The following is a 20,801-nucleotide window of genomic DNA, read 5'->3' on the forward strand; positions in this document are numbered from 1 at the left end:
GATGCCCATTATGCTGGTGTCACTTTGTTTTTCTTTTAGACAACAACTCATTAAAAAATTTCCTTGGTTTCTCTCTGGATCTGTCTTCATCTGTGTATGAAGGCATTTGGATTAGTTTATCTCTATGGAGTCTTTTTGCTAAAAAAATTCTATGACTCAGTCAGTTATTACTTTGTTTTCATCCAACAGCCCACAGAACCTCCTAGGAACTCAGTGAGTAAAATCAATCAGCTAGCCAATAAATATTTATTGAGTGCCTACTAAGTGTTTTGCTCTTCTTGGATCTGTAGGGAATATGATCTAGTTGGGAAGACAAGATATGTACCCAGAAAAGACAATATACAGCAATAAAAGCTGAGTGCCAGATGAGTGGTGCAGCTACAGGCACCGGCATGGGGAGAATGCCAGGCTTGGTTGGTGGCTAAGGAGTAGCCTGTTCAGGCTAAAGCAGAAAGTTGGAAGGGATTTAATGGAATAGGGTCAGGTATGAGGATAGATTGTAGAATACCTTTAATAGTCTGTTGTCCTGTAATTGTGGCACTGTTGAGTCAAAAGAAAACTGGGTTTGAAATCAGAAAACCTGGCTTCTAATCATGGCTCTGCCACTTGCAAAATGATTACATGTGGCAAGGCTGCAATGTTTTTCTCTTCTTTGGAAGCAATATATACTGCCTTTGTATTCTGTATTACTGGGATGATTAGGTTAATGTGTGTTTAAATGCCTGTTCCATGGTGGACATCCTGTAGATGTTCATTAAGTCTGAAATATTCTTTTGAGTAAAAATGGATGAGAGTTGTGTCATCAGATGTTTTCAGATTATAGGTTGGACAAGGTCATTGGCAATGTCCTTTTTATCACGGAAACACCATGTTTCTACCTCCAGCCTGTGTGTGCCTCCTTCTTGGTTCTTTTTCGCTTACAAGCTTTGTAACCTTTCTGTGCTTCAGGTTTCTCATTTGTAAAATAGGAAATAGTAATAGTCCCTATCTCGTCAGAATTTTGTGAAGATCAAATGAGTTAATAAATGTACAGCGTTTAGAATAGTGCTCAGTAAACTTTAGTCTTCCTCCCCTCCCCTATCCATTTCCTTTTCCTGCTCCCCTTTGCCCCTCTCCTTCTCTTTGTCCTTTGCTCCTTCTCCCTTCATTGTCATTATTCAGATATGATGCTAATGATTGTCTTCGTATTAGGAAATTTCTAAAAAAGTTTTCTGTGGTTGTGTGGTGTGTTTAAGAATGAGGATTGCCAACCTAATCCTTTAAGAAGATTCAGCTGACAGTGTTTGGAATTGGTCAGCATCACCAGGAGACCAGGTAGGGGAGGCTGTAATAGTCCATGTGAGAGGCAGTAGGAGCCTCAACTGGGGTAGAGAGAGAATCGAAAAGAAAATGTTCATGGGAAAAACACTGTAGGTTTGAGTTCAGAGATTTTTATACAGAAATGAGAGAGCTATCAGGCCTAGGTGCTCAGAGTATGATGGTCCTCCAGATAGGGCTGTTGGGAGGAGGAGCTGATTTGGTAAGATTCAAAAAAGCTTTTATCTAGGGAAGTGAGTTTTATTTTTGAAATGCTGAGTTTTACACAATGATGAATCATACAAATTCACATGTCCTGCAGATAGTTGAAAATGTGAATGCATGGCATATTTAGCAGTGAGTGGACCAGTTTAGTTGGATTGGAAATGCATGTAGTTTACTTTCTTCAAGCTTGATCCAGTATTTGATTGGTCTAATCTTATTGTTTTTGAAGTATCTATTTGTTTCCTTCTGGGAAAGAAGTATGTTTGTTGTATAGCAGGAGTGTCACTTTGGGGACATTACCCCATGTTCTGTCATTTAGAGAGATTCAGACAAGTCTATGCAGTTTCTTTCTATTAAACAAGTTTCTTTTTCTTGTTTTTCTTTTCTCATTGTGGTGATTGAAGATCAGGGAAAACATTAGATATTCGAAGATGGACATTGTTTTATTGCCGCTTATATTTAATATGCCCTGCATACTTCAGCCAACATTCATCATGTCCTAACTTCCCTAGATATTTTGCTGACATGGAAGTGCAGTGGTATTCAGAGAGGAGCTGGCATAGTGGAGTCTAATAACAGTTTTACTTGTCTTATAAAGCCATAACCATGATATTGCTGAATAAATGAGACTATCAAATAAGAGGTGGCAATAAGATTACAGTACTGCAGAAATCCTCGGGGCAGAATAAAATTGTCTATTTACTAAGCATAACTATTTGATATAACTGTTTGATGTTATGCCTTCTTCCTCCTCTTTTGCTAAATTGCTTTGACCCGTATTTTTAACACTGTATTCTCTACTTGCCAGCTTTATAAAGTGGGTTAGTTGTTGAATTCTACTGCTTCCATGTATATTTCTATCTTATCTTCCTCTGCCCGTTTGTTGTTCTTTCCTGAGATCTCAGGTAGATGCTGACCAATTCCAAATACTGCCTTCCTAGGTAGGAAGGGAATGAGTAGAAATGAGGTAATGGGTATGCTATTTCTCAGAGATACCTTGGAGCAGACCAGTAGCTCTTCTGGCTGAGGGATTATGAAGTGACATTTCTTTATCATCCTTCTTATTTATTTGTTTATTTATTTATAAGAGGTGAGGTTTTGCCGTGTTGCCCAGGCTGGTCTCAAACTCCTGAGCTCAAGGGATCCACCCACCTAAGCTTCCCAAAGTGCTAGGATTACAGGCATGAGCTACTGCGTCCAGCCGATCACCCACTTTTAAAACCCCAGGTATCTTTGGTTTTATTTCTTTTCTTCCCAAACTGAAGGGAGCTATTGGTACTCAGTGAGATGTGGCCTCTGAAGCTGGAGACGTGTTTGTCAGGGCTCAAATGTAAGCTGCTTATTAATAATGAAGTTTCGATGGGTATGTGCTGTAGGGATTCCAGGGTGTATTTGTCTACAAAAAAGTCCTATTTTCATTTTATGGAATGACTTTTTTCTCCCCTTTCTCTCTCCTCCTTCTTCTCTTTCCCCTTCCCTACCTCCCTTGTTTCTTTCATGAAGCATTTCTACCAATGTTGTTTATGGGTGTCCTTTGGTTTCATTCTAACCATGCATCTTTTTGAGTTCTTAAAATAAGACTAAGTCCATATATCAATCTTCATTGTTTTCTTTCCACTTCCTCCTCCCATGAGGAAGAATGATTAGGATTCATTAATGTACAGCATTGTTCCCATGAGTTCTTGATTTTTGTATCTCCAGTATCTAGAAAATGCTCTCAACTCTCATTGTATTTACAATCACAGACCTGTACATACTCTGAATGCTCCTTAAATATGAACTAAAACTTATTAGAGAGATTTGTTTAGGAGACTATTCTTTTTGCTTTATTTGCTCTAAGTTCCATACCTGCCCATTCATGAGTCTGATTTTTTGGGGTCATGCCTTTATGTTGCCATATAATCACAGCTGTGCTGGTGGGTTGTCAAAGGGTATAGACGGTTGGCCTTTACAGCCTGGAGTAAGGATGCCCTGCCCCAAGGCGCTGCAGCTCTTGACAACCCTTGGTTTTCCCGTCACTCCACACTAGTTACCAAAGCCTGGCTAGGGATGTCGGAGCATTTGTATTTTTCTCTGTTTTCAATCTGTATTATGAATTCTGGGAAAGTCTCTAGCCACTGTTTTGATCCTCTGGTGGCTTTCTTGGTGGCAGGACTTGTTAAACAGAGAATGGGCTTTAAATTGTTAATCAGTGTAAACTGATTTAAAAAATCAATTTCAGTCATTTTTAGAACCACATAAGTTTAAGGGGGAAGTGAAAAATAGTGAAGAAGGTGGGAGAGAGATTTAGTAAATCTATAAAGCATGTGTGCCACCTCAAATGTTTCCAATTATCGAGGCTTCCAAAACAGAATCTCCTGTCTACGGATGCAGCTTCGTTATGTGAGAAGTACCTCCTAGATATATATGAAGAACAAAAATGGGGACAAAAATATCGATGATCCAGATTCACAGGAATTCAACCAGTGAAGACTGGAGAATAAAAAACACTGGGTGGGAAGGGTGTGGTGTGACTCCTTGAAGATGCCATCACACTAGCTTTTGGAAGTTCCCTGTTACTTTCTATGACTTTTTCCTTGTTGGAGACCTGGTTGGAAAATAGTAACTTAATAAAAGATATTTGCACATTGCCCATTGTCTCTAGATCTCTCTCAACTGTAATTTTTGCCCTTACCCTTTAGAGATTTCTTTTGTCAGCTTACAGAAGCCAAATCTGTCTCAAGTCTGAAATGGTCAGGTTCCTGCTTGAAAGAACATGTTAGACGTCTTAGTCTGAACTAAGAGAGCCTTGCTTTGGACCTGTTCACCATTGAGCATTTTTCCTACTTGCTAACTGTCTTTTGGGATGGGTAGCCCACATCCTTCATATATATGAGCAAAGGAACTCATAATCTGAAGAAAATAGTTTTTCAATCTTCTGAGCCTTCTACCCTGTTGTTGAATCCTGTGGTGACCTTCCTTACTCGTTTCTAACCTAGTTGCAAAGAAAAATACCAGCACCCTGTAGCTTCCCTTCTAGATCAGCCCCATGGTAAAACATCCCCTGCATAGCTGACGATAAGTGAGGTCAGCCACATGGTATGTTAGGAATCAATATCGGAACTCTGTCACCTTCCGACCTCCATCCTAGCTCTTCTGAGAATGCCTGTAATTGTGGGGAAAGTACAGTCAATGTGTAAAGGGAGTAGAGGCAGTTTTCCAGCATTAAGACATTGGAGTTTTTGAGGCTTATGGGTGACAGAGGCCTAGGATACATGCCTGATGTCTCACAGTAAACAGCCATGAGGTGCCTTTTGTGCTTAGTTTATAAGATTTTATCACAGGGCCTAGAAGTTACCGTAAAGAATATGTAATAAATGTATGTGTGTGCATGCATGCAGGCATCTGCATGAGATATATGCCTCTACTATCGATGAAGTAGTAGTTCCCCTTGACCTGCAATTTTAGTTGCCTGTGATCAACCACAGTCTGAAAATATTAAATGGAAAATTCTAGAAATAAACAACACATAAGTTTTAAATTGTGTGCCTTTCTGAGGAGCCCCATTCAGTGAAGAGATATCCCACCTTCCAGCGTAGGCTATGAATCATCGCTTTCTCCACTGTATCCAGATTGTATACACTACCTGCATCTTAGTCTCTTAGTAGCCATCTCAGTAATTAGATCAACTGGCTATGGATGCTTGCATATTGTTATAATTGTTCTATTTTATTAGTAGCTATTGTTGTCAATCTCTTACTGTGCTAAATTATAGGTTAAACTTTATTATAGGTATGTATGTATAGGAAAAAATACAGAGTTCAGTACTATGTGCAATTTCAGGCATTTACTGGGGGTCTTGGAGCATATATTTCTTGCGGATAAGGAGGGACTACTGTATTATGGATATACTACCCTGTTAATTATATTTCATTTCTTTCCTTTACCCGTGACTAAAATATATTGCAGGCTCACTTCTTTATAGGTTTACTTTATTCTGAATATGTGCCCACATGTGTTTACCTTAAGGAAAATATTCGGCTTTTCTGATCTCCATGGATGCCTCAGAGACTGATAAAATGTAGATAGTTTGTAAGTGAAAAATGTTAAGTTCAAAGAGCTAGATAAAGATCTAAGAAACAGAGCCACTGAGTTATCTGCATCCTTTTCAGCTGGAGAATGCAGTGTGTGTGTGTGTGTGTGTGTGTGTGTGTGTGTGTAGATAGTTTGTAAGTGAAAAATGTTAAGTTCAAAGAGCTAGATAAAGATCTAAGAAACAGAGCCACTGAGTTATCTGCATCCTTTTCAGCTGGAGAATGCAGTGTGTGTGTGTGTGTGTGTGTGTGTGTGTGTGTGTGTGTGTGTGTGTGTGTGTGTGTGTGTGTGTGTGTGTGTGTGTGTGTGTGTAATGGTGTGTGTGTGTGTGTGTGTAATGGTGTTATTCCCTGTGCCCACTCTCTTGATACTGTTGAGGCCCAGAACATGATACCCCACAGGGTGACATTTTTACATGCCCAGAGGTCTCTAATTTTGTCTACCTCACCCAGCTACCCACCATCTCCCACAGCACAGGGAGGGACTCTTTCTGGAATTTCCTATTTGACTAAGCTTCTTTCCGTCAGAAATGCAATTGTCTTAAATCCCCTTTCTAGAGATCTCACCAGATAATCAGGAAAGATGTACCACTGGAATGTAGTAGAGAGTGGGCACCATCACCATGCTCAGACTTTTCATCTATAGTTCTGAGGGCAGCTCTGGGGATTAACCTGGGAGACTATTGGCTTAATAAGACAACCTTTGTTTCTGTGCAGCTTCACTTCTCGCCTTCCAGTAATGTCTGCCTCCCACTCTCTGGGTCCATTTATTCTCCCTGAAGATTTACTGTTCCTCAAAGAATTACCACATTCCCCATCTCACCCCTCCCCTATGAAAAGGGGTACATAAGCTTCTGTTCCACCCTAGGTTATTGGATAATCATTCTATGATTCCCTCCATGGTATGCACATTAAAATTAAATTTTATATGCCCTTTCTTTTGTTAATCTGCCTTTTGTCAACTGATTTTTAGGGAACCTCCAGAGGGCAAAGGGGAAGTTTACCCTCAGCCCCTGTAATATCTTTATTCATTTAACCCAGGTTCTTTTTTATCAAGTAGTATATTCCTTTTAAGTTAGCTCTACTTATGGGCACCAAATATTCAAAGTCACAGAATGCATGAATGAGTGAGAAAGAGTATATATGTATATGGGGAAAGTTTTATCTTTATTGTCCCTGTTGAAATATGCATTACTTTTGGCTGTAAATATAACTGGACAGGCAAATGCATGACACACAGTCTGGTTCTCTCATTGAAAAGCTCACTCTGCCTCTTCATGGTTTGACTCTATGGAAAGTTAGCAGTGGTTGGTGTTTGGTGTCGAATGGAAACAATTTTTTTTTTTTTTTTTTTTTTTTGAGACAGTCTCACTCTGTCACCCAGTCTGGAGTGCAGTGGTATGACCATGGCTCACTGTAGCCTTGATCTCCTGGACTCAAGAGATCCTCCTGCCTCGCCCTCCCAAAGTGTTAGGATTATAGAGGCGTGAGCCACCACAACAGCCAAAACAATTCATTCTTGAAGCAGTTGGGGCAGAGGCTGGGCGCAGTGGCTCATGCCTGTAATCTCAGCACTTTGGGAGGCCAAGGTGAGAGGATCACTTGCGTCCAGGAGTTCACAACCATCCTGGGCAATATAGCAAGACCCTGTCTCTACAGTAAAAATTCAAAAATGAGCCAAGCATGGTGGCATGTGCCTGTAGTCCTAGCTACTCGGGAGGCTGGAGTAGGAGGATCCCTTAAGCCCAGGAGTTTGAGGCTGTAGTAACTATGATCATACCACTGCACTGTAGCCTGGGTGACAGGGCATGACCCTGCTGCTTTTATATATATTAAAAAAGAAAAAGCAATTAGGCAGATCAAAGACATATGTGCTCGGAGGGGTAGTCTGGCTTGGGGTGTCAGAGCCCCATAGGAAGGGAAGGAAGGCAGGCAGGCAGGGAGGGAGGGAGGGAGGGAGAGAGGGACGGAGGAGAAAAGAGGAGAGGAGAGGGGAAGGGAGGGGAGAGGAGAGGAGAGGAATCTAATTATTTTGGAAATAGAGCACTGGAACATTATTTTCCTAGCCAAGTTTTCCCAGCATGTAATCAAGGACGATAACTTTTTGCATGCTTTCCCAGCTTTTGTCTTCCTCCTCTCAATTATCTGGGACTTCAATTTAAAAAGAGAATGAAAGGGAGGAGAGAAAGTGGAATTAGCCTAGATCCGTGTACTTGACTGTCTCATTCATTTCTTTTGGCTACTAATGAAAGGTCAGGAAATTTTCCCCTGGCTAAAGATGGCTCAGAACCTGACACTACTGAGTTGATCAGTTGCCCAGTAAGAAAAGAGAACATTAAATTGTGTGCCATGACATTATGCTGCTTTAGACAAATTTATAAATCCTGCTTTCTTGAGTGTATCAGTAATTCTACTCCAATTACACATGTCTGGCCTGAATGGATAATTCACAATCAGCATATAAAAAGGGACCTAACAACCTTGGAAGTCTAACAGTAAGCCATCACTCTCCATGTCAGCTAGAAACAAAAAGAGAATTAGTGCTAGGACTGAAATGCTTCTCCAAACTAAAAGAGATGTTTAGGGTTCTATTAAAAGTCAATAGTTTCCATTAGGCATGATCAGGTGGTTTCTGATATAAACAAACACAGGTGACATGGGTCTCACAGGCAGTCTTGCTCAAAAGATAGACGAGCAGTTGACATCTTCCCCTCTAGTTAATTTCCATGCAAGCAGGCTGTAATATAAGCTCAAACTTAGCCACTATAAGATAGTAGTGAAACCGTGGGGTCCAATATTATGCCAACATGGAGAAAATATGTTCCATACCCATACAAGAGAACAGGAATCCTAGGGGGTAAAATTCAATTGTAGTAGGCCTTAATTGTTTGATCATATTTTTGCCTGCCTTCCCTACCTCTAACAAGATTGGAAGTAACAATATATTGACAATTGATAATTTGTCTAAAACTGTCCAGTTTACTTCACAATGTGTGTTTGTGTTAATTTTGAAACCACTTAAGCTTATAGAAAAGTTGCACATAACTGTACAAAGAGCATACCTTTCAACTATTTAAGAGCAACTGGCCGATCTATTGTACCTCTCCTCAGATAATTTATTGTGCATTTTCTATGAGGCAGGATATTTTCCTGCATACTCAAAAAACATTAGAACTTGGATATTAACACATTGCTATCATCTAATCCACAAACCTACTCAAATTTTGCCAGCTGTTCTAATGGAATACTTCAAGAAAACGATCTAGTTCAGAATCAGGTGTTGCAGTTAGAGGTCATGTCACTCTAGTCTGGAATAGTTCTTCAGTCTTTCTTTGACCATCATGGCCTTGACACTTTTGAAGAGTACAGGTCAGTTATTTTGGCTTGTCTGATGTTTCTTCATGACCATAAAGTTAAGCACTGATTCATCATTTATTGATGATGGTAATCTTGATCATTTGATTTGGGTGGTGTCTACCAGGCTTCTCCACTGTAAAGGTACTATTTTACTCTTTGTAATTAATAGATATTTTGTGAGGAGACACGTTGAACTACATAGTTTTCACCTCTCATTAAACTCCCAAGTTATTTATTTGTTTATATTAGAATGAATTCATGGAATCTCATTTTATTCAAACAGTTATAATCCACTACTACTGTTCTTTGACACTCAAATTGTTCCCAGTTTGGCCAGTAGGAGCCAGGACTTCTGTGTCCTTTGAACATGTCTCCTATCTTTTTTTTGAGCACTTCTTTGTTTTCTGGTACTACATGTTCCAGGCTTATCTTGTCTTCCCCAGATCTGAAATTAGCCATTTATCTAAGGAGCCCACATTTCCATCTATATTTATTTTTATATGTTTATTTCTATATCTATATCTATTGAAAACCATGTGTGGCAGTCATGAAAATGTGCCTCCTGGATCTCCAACTGCAGGAAGTATAATAGACTGACAGCCCAGCTGCTGTGCTTTGAAATCAATCACTGCTACTTCAGGCAAGGCTATTCTTCCCACCAGCTGCTCCCAGCCAATAGCGGAGCGCAACAGAGATACTAAGGCAGGCCTATTGCTGAGGGACATAGGGTTCCTCTGATGGACAATTTTGACTTCTTATCAAGCTTTGACGAAACTCTTTGGAACAGGCCCATAGCTCGGACGTTCCCTATCTAACTTTCCTTCATTCCCTCTATTCTGCACAGGGGTTTGACCTGCATTACAGTCTGTTGGCTCTTCCCAGGCCTCCTGGGGTTCCCTTCTCACCTTCCTTGAGATGAGTTTTCTCCAGTTAATCTCTTGCACATCTAATCCTTCTTGGCACGTGCCTCTTATAGAACCTGAACCAACATACCATGAGTTCACACAAATACCTAAAATTCCAATCCACCGCTACTGGGTTCATTCTAGTTTTCTTCCTTTCCGTATTTGTATATACCTCCTCTGACAGTGAGAAACCTGGCTTATCCTTAGTACTTTCACTGGTAGGATTGATATTCCTTAGTGTAACCAATCTTGTAACACTGATGTCACCCCTCCCAAGTGGACACTCAGTCTTTAATGCCTGGCTATGGAGCCACCTTCCATGTGGATGTTTGCACCCAGCTTGAACTCTGATACCTTGTGTGAGTGATCATCCTTACCTTCCTATGGGGTTCTGACACCCCAAGCCAGACTACCCTATACTTTGTGCAAAATACTGTGCTTGGAACTGGGATATAGAGCAAGAAAAGCATGGCCCCTGCCCTCACAGAGTTTATCACTCACCAAGGAAGATAAACAATGAATGAATAATTGCCATATATTGTGATGGTGTATCACATGGGGAACCCACCAAGAAGAGAACACATGTGATTTTCATATGCATGGCACATAGTAAATGCCCAATAATGATGGTTGTTACCATTTCATGTATTTTTACTCTCGTTACCGCTAAGCACCAGCATCACAACTGTTCCTCCAGGAGAAATCTATAATTAGGGGATAAGAAGCTAAGAGAACATGGCTTAGATGCTGAGCTTTAAAGGAAAGAGAGAAGAAAGTTAGTGGGCAGGGTGTGGAGTGATTTGGGAATCTAAGGCCTCAGGAACTCCATATGGCAGGTCTTAACTGGTTTGTAGACATTTGCTGATAGGATAAAGAGGGCAGGGACAAGGAAGAGTAGAGAAAGTGCCCTTGGTTTCTCCTGACCAGGCAGGTACTCAGTAATTCTGTGAATTGATTTGAGCAGCATTAACTGGGGTGGATCATTAAACATTTGTGTTGTTTTTCTTTATATATCAAAGCTTGTTTGTGTGAATTTTTCCTTGCCTGCTCTGCCATTCCCACTTTCTCCTTCAAACCCCATGTATTTACTGTAAAATGTCAATGCTCAGTAATTCAAAATGCAGTAACAAATATTCCTTTGTTTTCTTGGCATTTAAAACAGCCAGAACATCTCAAACTATCAAAAGTGGAGTTGTCCCCCATGCCCCTCCCCAGCCTTCTTACTAGCTCTTTGATGGGTGGAGCCTCTCTTATTCCCTGCTAGGGCCCCTTAGTGACAACCTTAGTTAAATCCTCACCATGTATCAACATCTACATCTGCTGATTTGAGGCTGTTGCCTTCTCCATGCTGCCAAACACAACTCTGTGATAATGACAGCATTTGCCAGCACGCTTATGTGGTGACTCAGGAGACACGGTGGCCAGCAAATCAGCCTCTTTGTGGGAGTGGATTTTGAGAAGTGCTAATTCCGTGGCGGTTTGGAGATATTAATACCGTGCTGGCAGTAGATAAACAGACATCAGAGGGGCGTATAATGAGAAGATAATCAGCCACTGCATCTTTTCCTCCTTGCTCAACCAACACATTTATTTTTTCTTCTTTAAAAAAAAAGCATGTTCTCCTGGATTTTGACGAATAGAGCCCTTAAATTGCGTAAACATGCACAGATACTGGTTGGTTCAGCTCCCAGCATCCCCACAGTATGACTTTCTAAGAACCACTGGTGTGTTAGGAGTTAACCACATTTTCAAACAATACTCAGTCATAGCATATGGCACGGTAGCCTATTGCTTACCATACCCTCTCCCTAAAGGGCAGCAAACCAGATGGTTTGAGTAGGGCCTTTGGTGTAATTATGACAGACACAAAGAAAGACATAACCACCATTCTCCCTCAATAAAATCATGCCTCTTGTTTTCCAGTATTTGCTATAGTTAATTATACTTAATTTTTGAAAATTTGTTTTTGCAGTTTGATTGTTCATAACTAAGTTCCTTTTCCAGGTTGGGGAGGAACCATTCAAATATGTATCATTAAGTGTCTGCATATCATTTCCCATTCATCCTTCTCTAGTTAGTAGATGCAGGCCACATAGAGTGGCATCTCTCATTCCCAAGAGTGAGCAATTTTCTTATTCTGGCAAAAAAAAAAAAAAAGATTTGTTGCATTTGAGAATTACTTTGCATTAGGGTCTAACCTGAGATTTTTTGTAGCTCCCATGGAGTATTGCTCCAAAACTGGTCATCTCAGATTTTATACTGTTTACTTTCTTTGTTCCCCATCTTGATTTGCTTTTTTCTTTCTTTTTTGAGATAGGGCCTCATTCTGTTACCCATGCTGCAGTGTAGTGGTGTGATCACAGCTCACAGCAACCTCAAACTCCTGATCCTCCTCCCTCAGCATTCCAAGTAGCTGGAACTATAGGCATGCACCACCACACTCGGCTAATTTTTAAATTTTTATTATGGAGATGGGGGTCTCATTGTGTTGTCCAGGCTGCTCACAAACTCCTGGGTTCGAGTGATCCTAGCGCCCGGGCCGCCCAAAGTGTTGGGATCACAGGCATGAGCCACAGCGCAAAGAATTTCCTTTCTACTAGAATGCCTCCTTCCTGCCTTCCTCTTCTCTCTTCATTCATAGTCTTATCTTTTCCAACCCCACTTTGGGTAGAAGATCTACTCTCAGGAGTTCTTATAAGAGAAACACTTCGTTATGTAAAACCAATGTTTCTAACGTTGCCAAACTAAAAGAAGACATTTTCTGGTTGTTCTGTTGGCTAGAAAGATTTTGAGAAATTTAGGTCATGCTTTTATATGTTCCGTTTTTTCTCTATGTGCCTAATATTTTATAGCAGACTTTTCTTGAGGGCAGTGGCTTGTTTATAACATTCTGTAAATAGCCTGGTGCAATGTGGGTTTTTTACAGATTTTTTTTTGGCTAGTTTTTAATATATGGATTAATATAGCATCTGACTGTACTAACCAGAAAAATGCTGAGCTAGGGAACTTTGTTATTTAACCTTTTATTTGGATTTCTAGCTTAGCAACTCATAGGTCTTGAAACCTTGGCTTCTCCCTTCCTCTGCCAGAATGCGTTAAGACCTCCAGGTGCTAACTGTTATTATTTCTGTTGACTGAGCCCCATATGCACTTCTAGTGCTCACTGACCTATCTTTTCTGTTGCAGAAACATTGCTGAGGCTCTTGTCAGCAAAGGTCTAGCCACAGTGATCAGATACCGGCAGGATGATGACCAGAGATCATCACACTACGATGAACTGCTTGCTGCAGAGGCCAGGTAAGACCAAACATTACTAAACACATGGGGACCCTCACCCTCACTTTTTTCTTTCCCAGTTTTGTGCCTACACCTGAGCAGAATGTGTTGGAAAATAATATGCTGAGAAAGTGTGTATTATTATTCCAGATTTTCCCCATGAAAAGAAGGACACACTTTGAACTTGCTGTCTAATTTTGGTTAAGTGCACTTGGTCCTCCATTTTAAAAAATATGTAAAATAGGTATGTATTAGATATGATCTCCCTTTGTAGCTGTATAAAAGAAAGCATGAGTGAGTGCTTTATAGGAGATATGTTTATCATCATTCCGGGACTAACAGTGAAGCCGTGCTTATGTCTGTAGTACATTTGCCTCTGTTTCTTACCTCCAAAGGCCTCTACTCCTAGCCCCTCCCATTTACCACCTCTAGACCTTTTGTCATGTACAAAGGAAAGAAAACATTTATTAGGAAATGAGTTTTAGTTTCAAACACTTCTAACAGCTGGCAGGAGACCATTTGAGAAGCCCTGTGACATTTTACTTTTGTCCTTCATCCCTGTGGCTGGTTGCCCCAAGGACATGCATGCTGCTCAGCAGTATTTCTGGCCATTGTCATCCCTGAAGGCTCTTACTCAGGGAGTCTTTTGTCACTGGGTAGTGTGGTAGTTGAGTGATTCCGAGACTTCCTGGGAAACAGAGCAAGAACTGAGCTACTTATTGCTGAACTGACTTGGATAGCTGAGCAGACTGCTTGGACTCAACCAAAATATATCCATTGTTTAAACGTGATTTCAGAGGCCTGCCTCATTCAGCAGTTTTTCCATAGCCTCTAGGACCCATTTAGTTCTAGGAGTTTGGTAATTGTCAGGTTATTTTCTACAGTTAGAGGAGGAATGATTCTGGGCACATGTTATCTAATCTCAGCTTCAGATTTTGTCGTTGAGATCACTTCTCTTGCTCTTTGGCCCATAACATTGCCCTGATATGTGACATTTACCTCTAACACCGTGTCACATCCTGATGGATAGAGCATCTGTAGAATGTCACACAGAATGTCAGCCAAGAAATCAGTCTGTCAGGCTGCTGTGGCTTTTGGATTCTTTCTTGTGGGCTTTTCCCAATAGACCCTGTTGACCTCATTCTTAAGTACACAGAGTCCAGTGAAAATACTCACATCTTTGGTTGTTTAAGGCTCATTAATGGTCATTTAAAATATGTAGTTCGTGATTGGTGTTTTCTCATAAACCTCCTTACTTTCTTCTCTCCCTACCTATATTATCAGTAAGCAAGACAGTCCCAAAGAACTCATGATGAGAAATGTGATCATGATTTCTCATGATCTTGGTTCTGTTTTTTTTTTTTAATTTTCTTAATTTTAGTTTTTGTGAGTATATAACAGGTGTGTGTATTTATGGGTACATAAGATGTTTTGATACAGGCATGCAATGCGTAATAATCACATTATGTAAAATGGGGTATCTGTCCTCTCAAGTATTTATCCTTCATGTTACAAACAATCCAGTTATACTCTTTTAGTTATTTTAAAATGTACAATTAAATTACTATTGACTATAGTGACCCTGCTGTGCAATCAAATACTAGGTCTTATTTATTCTTTCAAGCTATTTTTTTTTGTACCCATTATCCATCCCTACCTCTCCTCCGCCTTCTTACTACCCCTCCCAGCCTTTGGTAACCTCTCTACTCTGTGTTTCCATGAGTTCAATTGTTTTGATTTTTAGATCCCACATATAAGTCAGAACATGCAATGTTTTTTCTCTCTGTGTCTGGCTTATTTCACTTGGCATTATGACCTCCAGTTCCATCCATGTTGTTACAAATGACAGGATCTCATTCTTTTTTAATGGCTGAATAGTACTCCATTGTGTATAAGTACCACAGTTTCTTTATCCGTTCATCTGTTGATGGACACTTAAGTTACTTCCAAGTTTTGGCTGTTGTGAACAGGGCTGTAGCAAACATGGGAGTACAGATAACTCTTCGATATACTAATTTCCCTTTTTTAGGCGGTATATACCCAGCAGTGTGATTGCTGGATCATATGGTAGCTCTATTTTTAGTTTCTTGAGGATCCTCCAAACTTTTCCCATAGTGGTTGTACTAATTTATATTCCTACCAGCAGTGTACAAGGGCTCCCTTTTCTCCACATCCTCGCCAGAATTTATTGCCTGTCTTTTGGATATAAGCCATTTTAACTGGGTTGAGATGATATCTCATTGTAGTTTTGATTTGCATTTCTCTGATGATCAGTGATGTTGAGCACCTTTTCACATGCCCGTTTGCCATTTTTATGTCTTCTTTTGAGAAATGTCTATTCAAATATTTTGCCTATTATTTTAATTGGATTATTAGTCTTGGTACTGTTTGATCATCCAGCTCCAGTAGGAAACGGAACAATTACTAAACTATCCATGGGATTTGTGGGGTGGGTCCGTGCTGGGCATATTCAGCCCAATCTGATGGTAACTTGAAGAACAGGTTATGCATTTCCAGAGTAGCAGGAGCCCTCAGCAATACAATGGAATGTATAGTTATATTTTCCATGCAGGCTTCACACTGCCACCAATAAATATGTAATTCTGACAGGCAGGTAAGCATGGAAATAATTTGCAGGGCTGCTCTGGAAAGTGAGGCCAGAATAAGCTTTCTTATTATGCTGTTAGAAATAGCCATGTTGTGCTATAATACTTAATGAGTATTCATAGATAGTGAAATTTTTTTAAGTTTTAGGTTTTAAAATGAAAACAGCCTTTTTAGTCTAGCGCTTATGTTGTGCAGAAGTAATGTAACAAGATGCTTGCTTGCTAAGGCAGTGAGCTGCCTAGAGATAATTGTGTTGAGCCATTGCTTTCAGACTGATGGTGAGAAAATTGGCTTCAGGGTCATTGCACTGTTGCAGGTTGAGTAAACGGAGAGAATTAACCACTTCCCTATGCCCATGAGGCATTGCCATAAGGAAATACAGGCCCCATAAAGAATGGGGAGAAATACTCAGCATGAACTGTGAGTGAATTTTTGTTTGGAGCAGTCTGGTCAGTGAGCCCCAGGACGCTAAGCCTAGTGCCATCTTCTCGATGCGAACCCCCAGGAAAGGGAAGTCAGATTCAAGAAAGATCAGAATGCTTGCTAGATAGGAATGGTGGTTTTGTAGCCATTAAAAAAGATTTTCACTGCAGAATCCCCATCCTCATGGTTTGGTGTTTTGTTTTGGTGGCTGTGGTTGTTTTGAGACAGGGCTTTGCTCTGTGTCCAGGCGGGAATGCAGTGGCACAATCATGACTCACTGCAACCTCCCTTTCTTGAAAATGGCAAAGTTGACCACTTTTCAAGACCACCTGTGTCCTGACACTGGCTTATTTGAATTTGCCTTTAGTTTGAAGCACCTCGTTCTCCTATGACACATTACCCATGTTCCCTTAGGATTCTTCTCACCTCTCTCACGTTACAGCGTGTCAGAGCTCTTTCACTGCTGCTTCTGAACCTTATCTGGCCAGGTATTGAATATTATCTGAGTTTAGGGTTGTTTTTCCCTAGATAGATTAGCTGTATGTTTTCTAGGTGAACTCTGCTTTGTGATTTTATGCCCCTGTCAATGCATTTTCTCTACCTCCCAGCTTCGTGTCCTCTGCAGATCTCATTAGTGAGTTGCTTACTCCTTTTTTGGACCCTGAATAAAATCCCTAAACAAGAATGGCTTTGGTGTTGACCCCAAGTCTCTCACTGCTTGAACTGTCACTTAACTGTCTTTTGTTTATCATTCTTCAGCCACTTTTTAATCTTCAACGATTCTGTACTGAACCAAGCCAGTTTGAATTAATTTCCCAAGCAAAATTTCTTAGGGTACTGTATTTAATGCTTTGGCAAAAGCCAGATTCATAACATCTGCCGCATTCATATCAGTCATTCGTTCTGACACTCTTTAGGTAAGTAATAGACGGGTCAGGTGGCAAGGCATCTTTCTGCTCTGTTCCTCCCTACCAGGGTGTTGATTCCAACAGACTTCTTTGACCCTGGTTATTGCTGGTGATATCGGCAGTGGTGCAGAGTGCTCTTCTGTTGACTTTGCTTTCCAGTGCACTGCTTGGCCATTAGTACTTTCAGAGAAACATTGTAAGCTTTGGGGAAAGGGCAGCCCGTTAAACTTGTCTGACTTAGGTCAGCACAGCTGCCTGCCTAGAAGTTGATGAGCTTTCTCAGGGCTCTGCAGCCCCTACTTCCTCTGCAAAGGGGTATGATCTGCCAGCCTTTCTCATATCATTTCATGGGCGCTCAGGGAGTGATGCGGTAGGCACTCATTGGGAGACCAGATGAGACAGAGGGGGAAGAAGAATACCAATTTGCAGTCTGCCTGTTGCTTTCAAGCATATCCACCTGCCTGCATAGAAACAAACTCTACCACATCAGCAGCTCTGTTCAGTTCACTGACCCTTCAGCGCTCCTTTACTCAGGTGCCTCTCTGCTTCTGGGAAACCCTCATAATGTCTTAAATACATGGCCCATGTAGAGGAAGCCACATCTTTTTTTGTTTAAAGGGTAAATAAACCTCACATTCCCAAAAGGCGGCCTTTTGGCCTTCTGGCCTTCCTTTCCAGCTCCGTTGTCTATCATCAGCTGCCCCCTCCCTCATTCATCACCTTACGTCCTAGCAAGATAAGGTTTTGGCATTTTCTCATATACTCTCAGGCCTTGTTTATCTCATAGGCTTCGTTGAAAAGCCCTTGATGTTGTCCCGCAGTTCTGAGAGTTCCAGTGTGTGTATCCTCTGTTTTTTGTCCCCCCCCCACCCGGAATTTAGGTGCAGCTGACCCACAGTTCTCTGTGACACTCCTGAACTTGGTCTCCCTTTTTAGAAGCATCATATGGACTCCTTAGGGAGTGTGAAACATTATTTCTGTTCTGCATGATCCTGTTTGATTCCCATATTGACTTTCCAGCATTTCCAGTTCCTCTTTTTGTTTTAGTGTTTCTCAGTAGAGTCTTCCAAACTTTAGGCAGAGCTTTTAACTTCTTCAGGGAATATTCCGTATATCCTTCTGCGGTATTTCCAAGATAGTGAGTCATTACTGGGACCCTTTCTACTTTCTGAAGTGTCATAAAAATCTTTCATATGCTCTATTTTATGTATTTGGTGTAACACATCCAAGTTTTGATTTTGGAGAGGCCAGAATGTGAATTTCGTCATCATGCTAGATGTCTTCCAAGTGGAGCTTTTGTTGAGCATGTTATGGACACTGAATACAAGTTGGTAATGTTTAGAGTCCGATCAAAGCGTGGCTGTGTGCTATGTTTTCTTTATACATGGGGGATATCATCTGTGTACATTTTCTGATGCTACCAGTAGCTTTATTTTAAAATGTAATATTTTAAGAATTCCTAGAAATTGTTAGAATCTGGCTCTTTGTGGGAAAACACAGGAGTTATGTTAGTTCAGAAGTTGGGGCTTTATTCAAGGTATCTTTTAATTCTGAGATTTGCAATTTCAAGATCGGATGTATATATTCAGAAAAGAAATTGATGCTCCAGCCTGACTGTAGGAAAGCAATTGTATTGAACAACCTAGTGTCTGAGCAGATTTAAATGAATTTAGATTCATTCTGGTCATACATAATGAAGTTAGGGTTATCTCAGGAGAAGAGAAAAGGGCAGGCTCTCTCTTATCTTTTCATGTGTATTCTATTTCTTGCCTGGCACACTGCAGATTTAGAAAACCATGGTGTTGTCATCCATCTCTGAGAGGTAAGTGTGAACCTGCCCTCATCTCAGCATCGCCTTGGCTACTTCTCTTCCTGGTCCCCTGAAGGACTCGTTTTTCTGATTCAGCAAACCCTCTTTCTAAAAAACAAAAAACTAGCGCTCCAGCCTTGCTGTGTTCTACATCTCCAGTCTCCAAACTCCAAACCCCATAAGCACCAGTCTCTTGCTTTTTTTAGTGAGATTGGCAGTGTCCTCATATTGTAGGCTTCTGTGTTAGAACCTGTAGGAAATCTGTGCTGGCATTTCTGTCACAGACTTTAGTCAAAAAGCTATAAACATATTGATAACTCTTTCTTTCTTAAACCAATATCCCTGGCCATTATTAAGAGGGATTCAGTATTAATTGCATATCTCTCTTGGTGACGCAGTTAATGGGGGCCACAGTGGGCTTTCTAAGTTCCATATGTTTGTAGCAGTGACTTGTAAATATATTTTGCAATTCCATTGAATGAAGAGCTTCCACTGGGAAGGAAATGCTCTTGGTCTTCCACCCTGGACTTAGCTAGAGGAGCTCTCCCTTTTTTCTGACTTATAAGGAAGTTTTTCCATAAAATTTCAATAAATGGAAAAAGTGACGTGTGCCTTAAAAAAAAAAAAAAAAGAAAAAAACTGTTGACTGGTCCTTCATATCTGTGTCTTCAGTTTTACTAGCATTCACATACTGGTTATGAATGGAATGTGAAGAGTTATTTGCCAGCATTTTCTGTTGCTAAGTTAAAAGATAAATTTTAGGACTCTGAAATGGAAGAGGAGTATATTGGTTTGACACTATTGTGATTTGTTAAATGTTTTGATAAGAAAATTTCATTTCTATACCAGTCTGTTTAGACAATTGGCATTGAATTTATGTGTCTTGAAATTTTAAAACTGATATATCCTATCACAGAGTGTAGATTAAATGGGTTAATCAGTTCTCCAAGAAAGCATATCTTTCCTCTGTCAGAAACAGTGGTCAAGGCTGGTCTGTGTTGCATGTGATGGCTTTGCATTCGTTTCTTCTCTTTATTCCTTTTTTTTTTTTTTTTTGAGTGTATCCTGGGTTCCAGGCATGGGCGATAATAGCGGTGAACAAAAAAGATAATAGACTGAACCCTTTACAAAGCATGCAATCTCAGAGGGACAGGCATTAAATAATTTTATTAGTACTGCTGGGTATTGCTGTTTTTCCTGTTTCTTCTCTTTTCTTACCTGTTTTCTTAGCTCTTCCTCTTTCCTCCCTCTTTATTTTTAACACTGCTTGCCTTACATCTTTTTTATTCCATCTCTCATTTCTATTAAATGGTCCTATGAGAGTATCTTCCTGAAATTCATCTTTTCTGTCCAGCCTCTGTTCTTATCTTATCAACAGTTTAATGGTATGGCTTTAAATAAACCATGATTTCTCACTTTCAATCTAGTGACCTCAACAATTGAAAATTCTTTTTGAATAAAAGTAGAACCTATTGAATACTGTGAAAAACAGAGCTCTTACTTGAAATTTAATGGTAGATTCCTGTAACACCAGGGTACTCTTGGATTTTTAGCTCAAGCATCATAGGAGGCAGTAGTTGGGTGCCTTACAACTGCCCTCTTCACCCTCTGCATTACGTCATGTCAGTACAGGTTGAAAGCCAGCACAGAGGAGGAGACTGGCCTTTCTCTTAAATGTCCTAATGGCTTCCGTTCTTTTTTAACTTTGGAAATGCACATCCCACCCTACATTTTGGGGTTGCAGTTAAGTGTCACGATCATGAGGTTGCTAACTGGATTCAGCACGTGTCATTATGTGTCAGTGTGGAGGGTTTCGCTGTTGGGGAGTAGGGAAGATCAGTTTTTGCAAGTGGTTGTGATAACAGGAAAATGCATTAAAAGAGCTGGTGTTGGGAAGTGATTTGACGATGCAGCTGAATGT

General features: G+C 40.4%; 1 protein-coding gene across 2 annotated transcripts in view; it reads left to right on the forward strand.

Annotated features, from left to right (window-relative positions):
- SND1 (staphylococcal nuclease and tudor domain containing 1) overlaps nucleotides 1-20,801 on the forward strand; it is a 434,013-nt gene that overhangs the window by 221,868 nt on the left and 191,344 nt on the right. For both annotated transcript variants that reach the window (XM_054497017.2, XM_063668433.1), the window contains exon 13: nucleotides 13,043-13,153. In XM_054497017.2, the coding sequence (XP_054352992.1) occupies nucleotides 13,043-13,153 (111 nt within the window). The remainder of the gene's footprint in view (nucleotides 1-13,042; nucleotides 13,154-20,801) is intronic.

This window comes from Pongo pygmaeus, chromosome 6 (assembly GCF_028885625.2).
Source record: "Pongo pygmaeus isolate AG05252 chromosome 6, NHGRI_mPonPyg2-v2.0_pri, whole genome shotgun sequence".
Taxonomy (NCBI): Eukaryota; Metazoa; Chordata; class Mammalia; order Primates; family Hominidae; genus Pongo; species Pongo pygmaeus.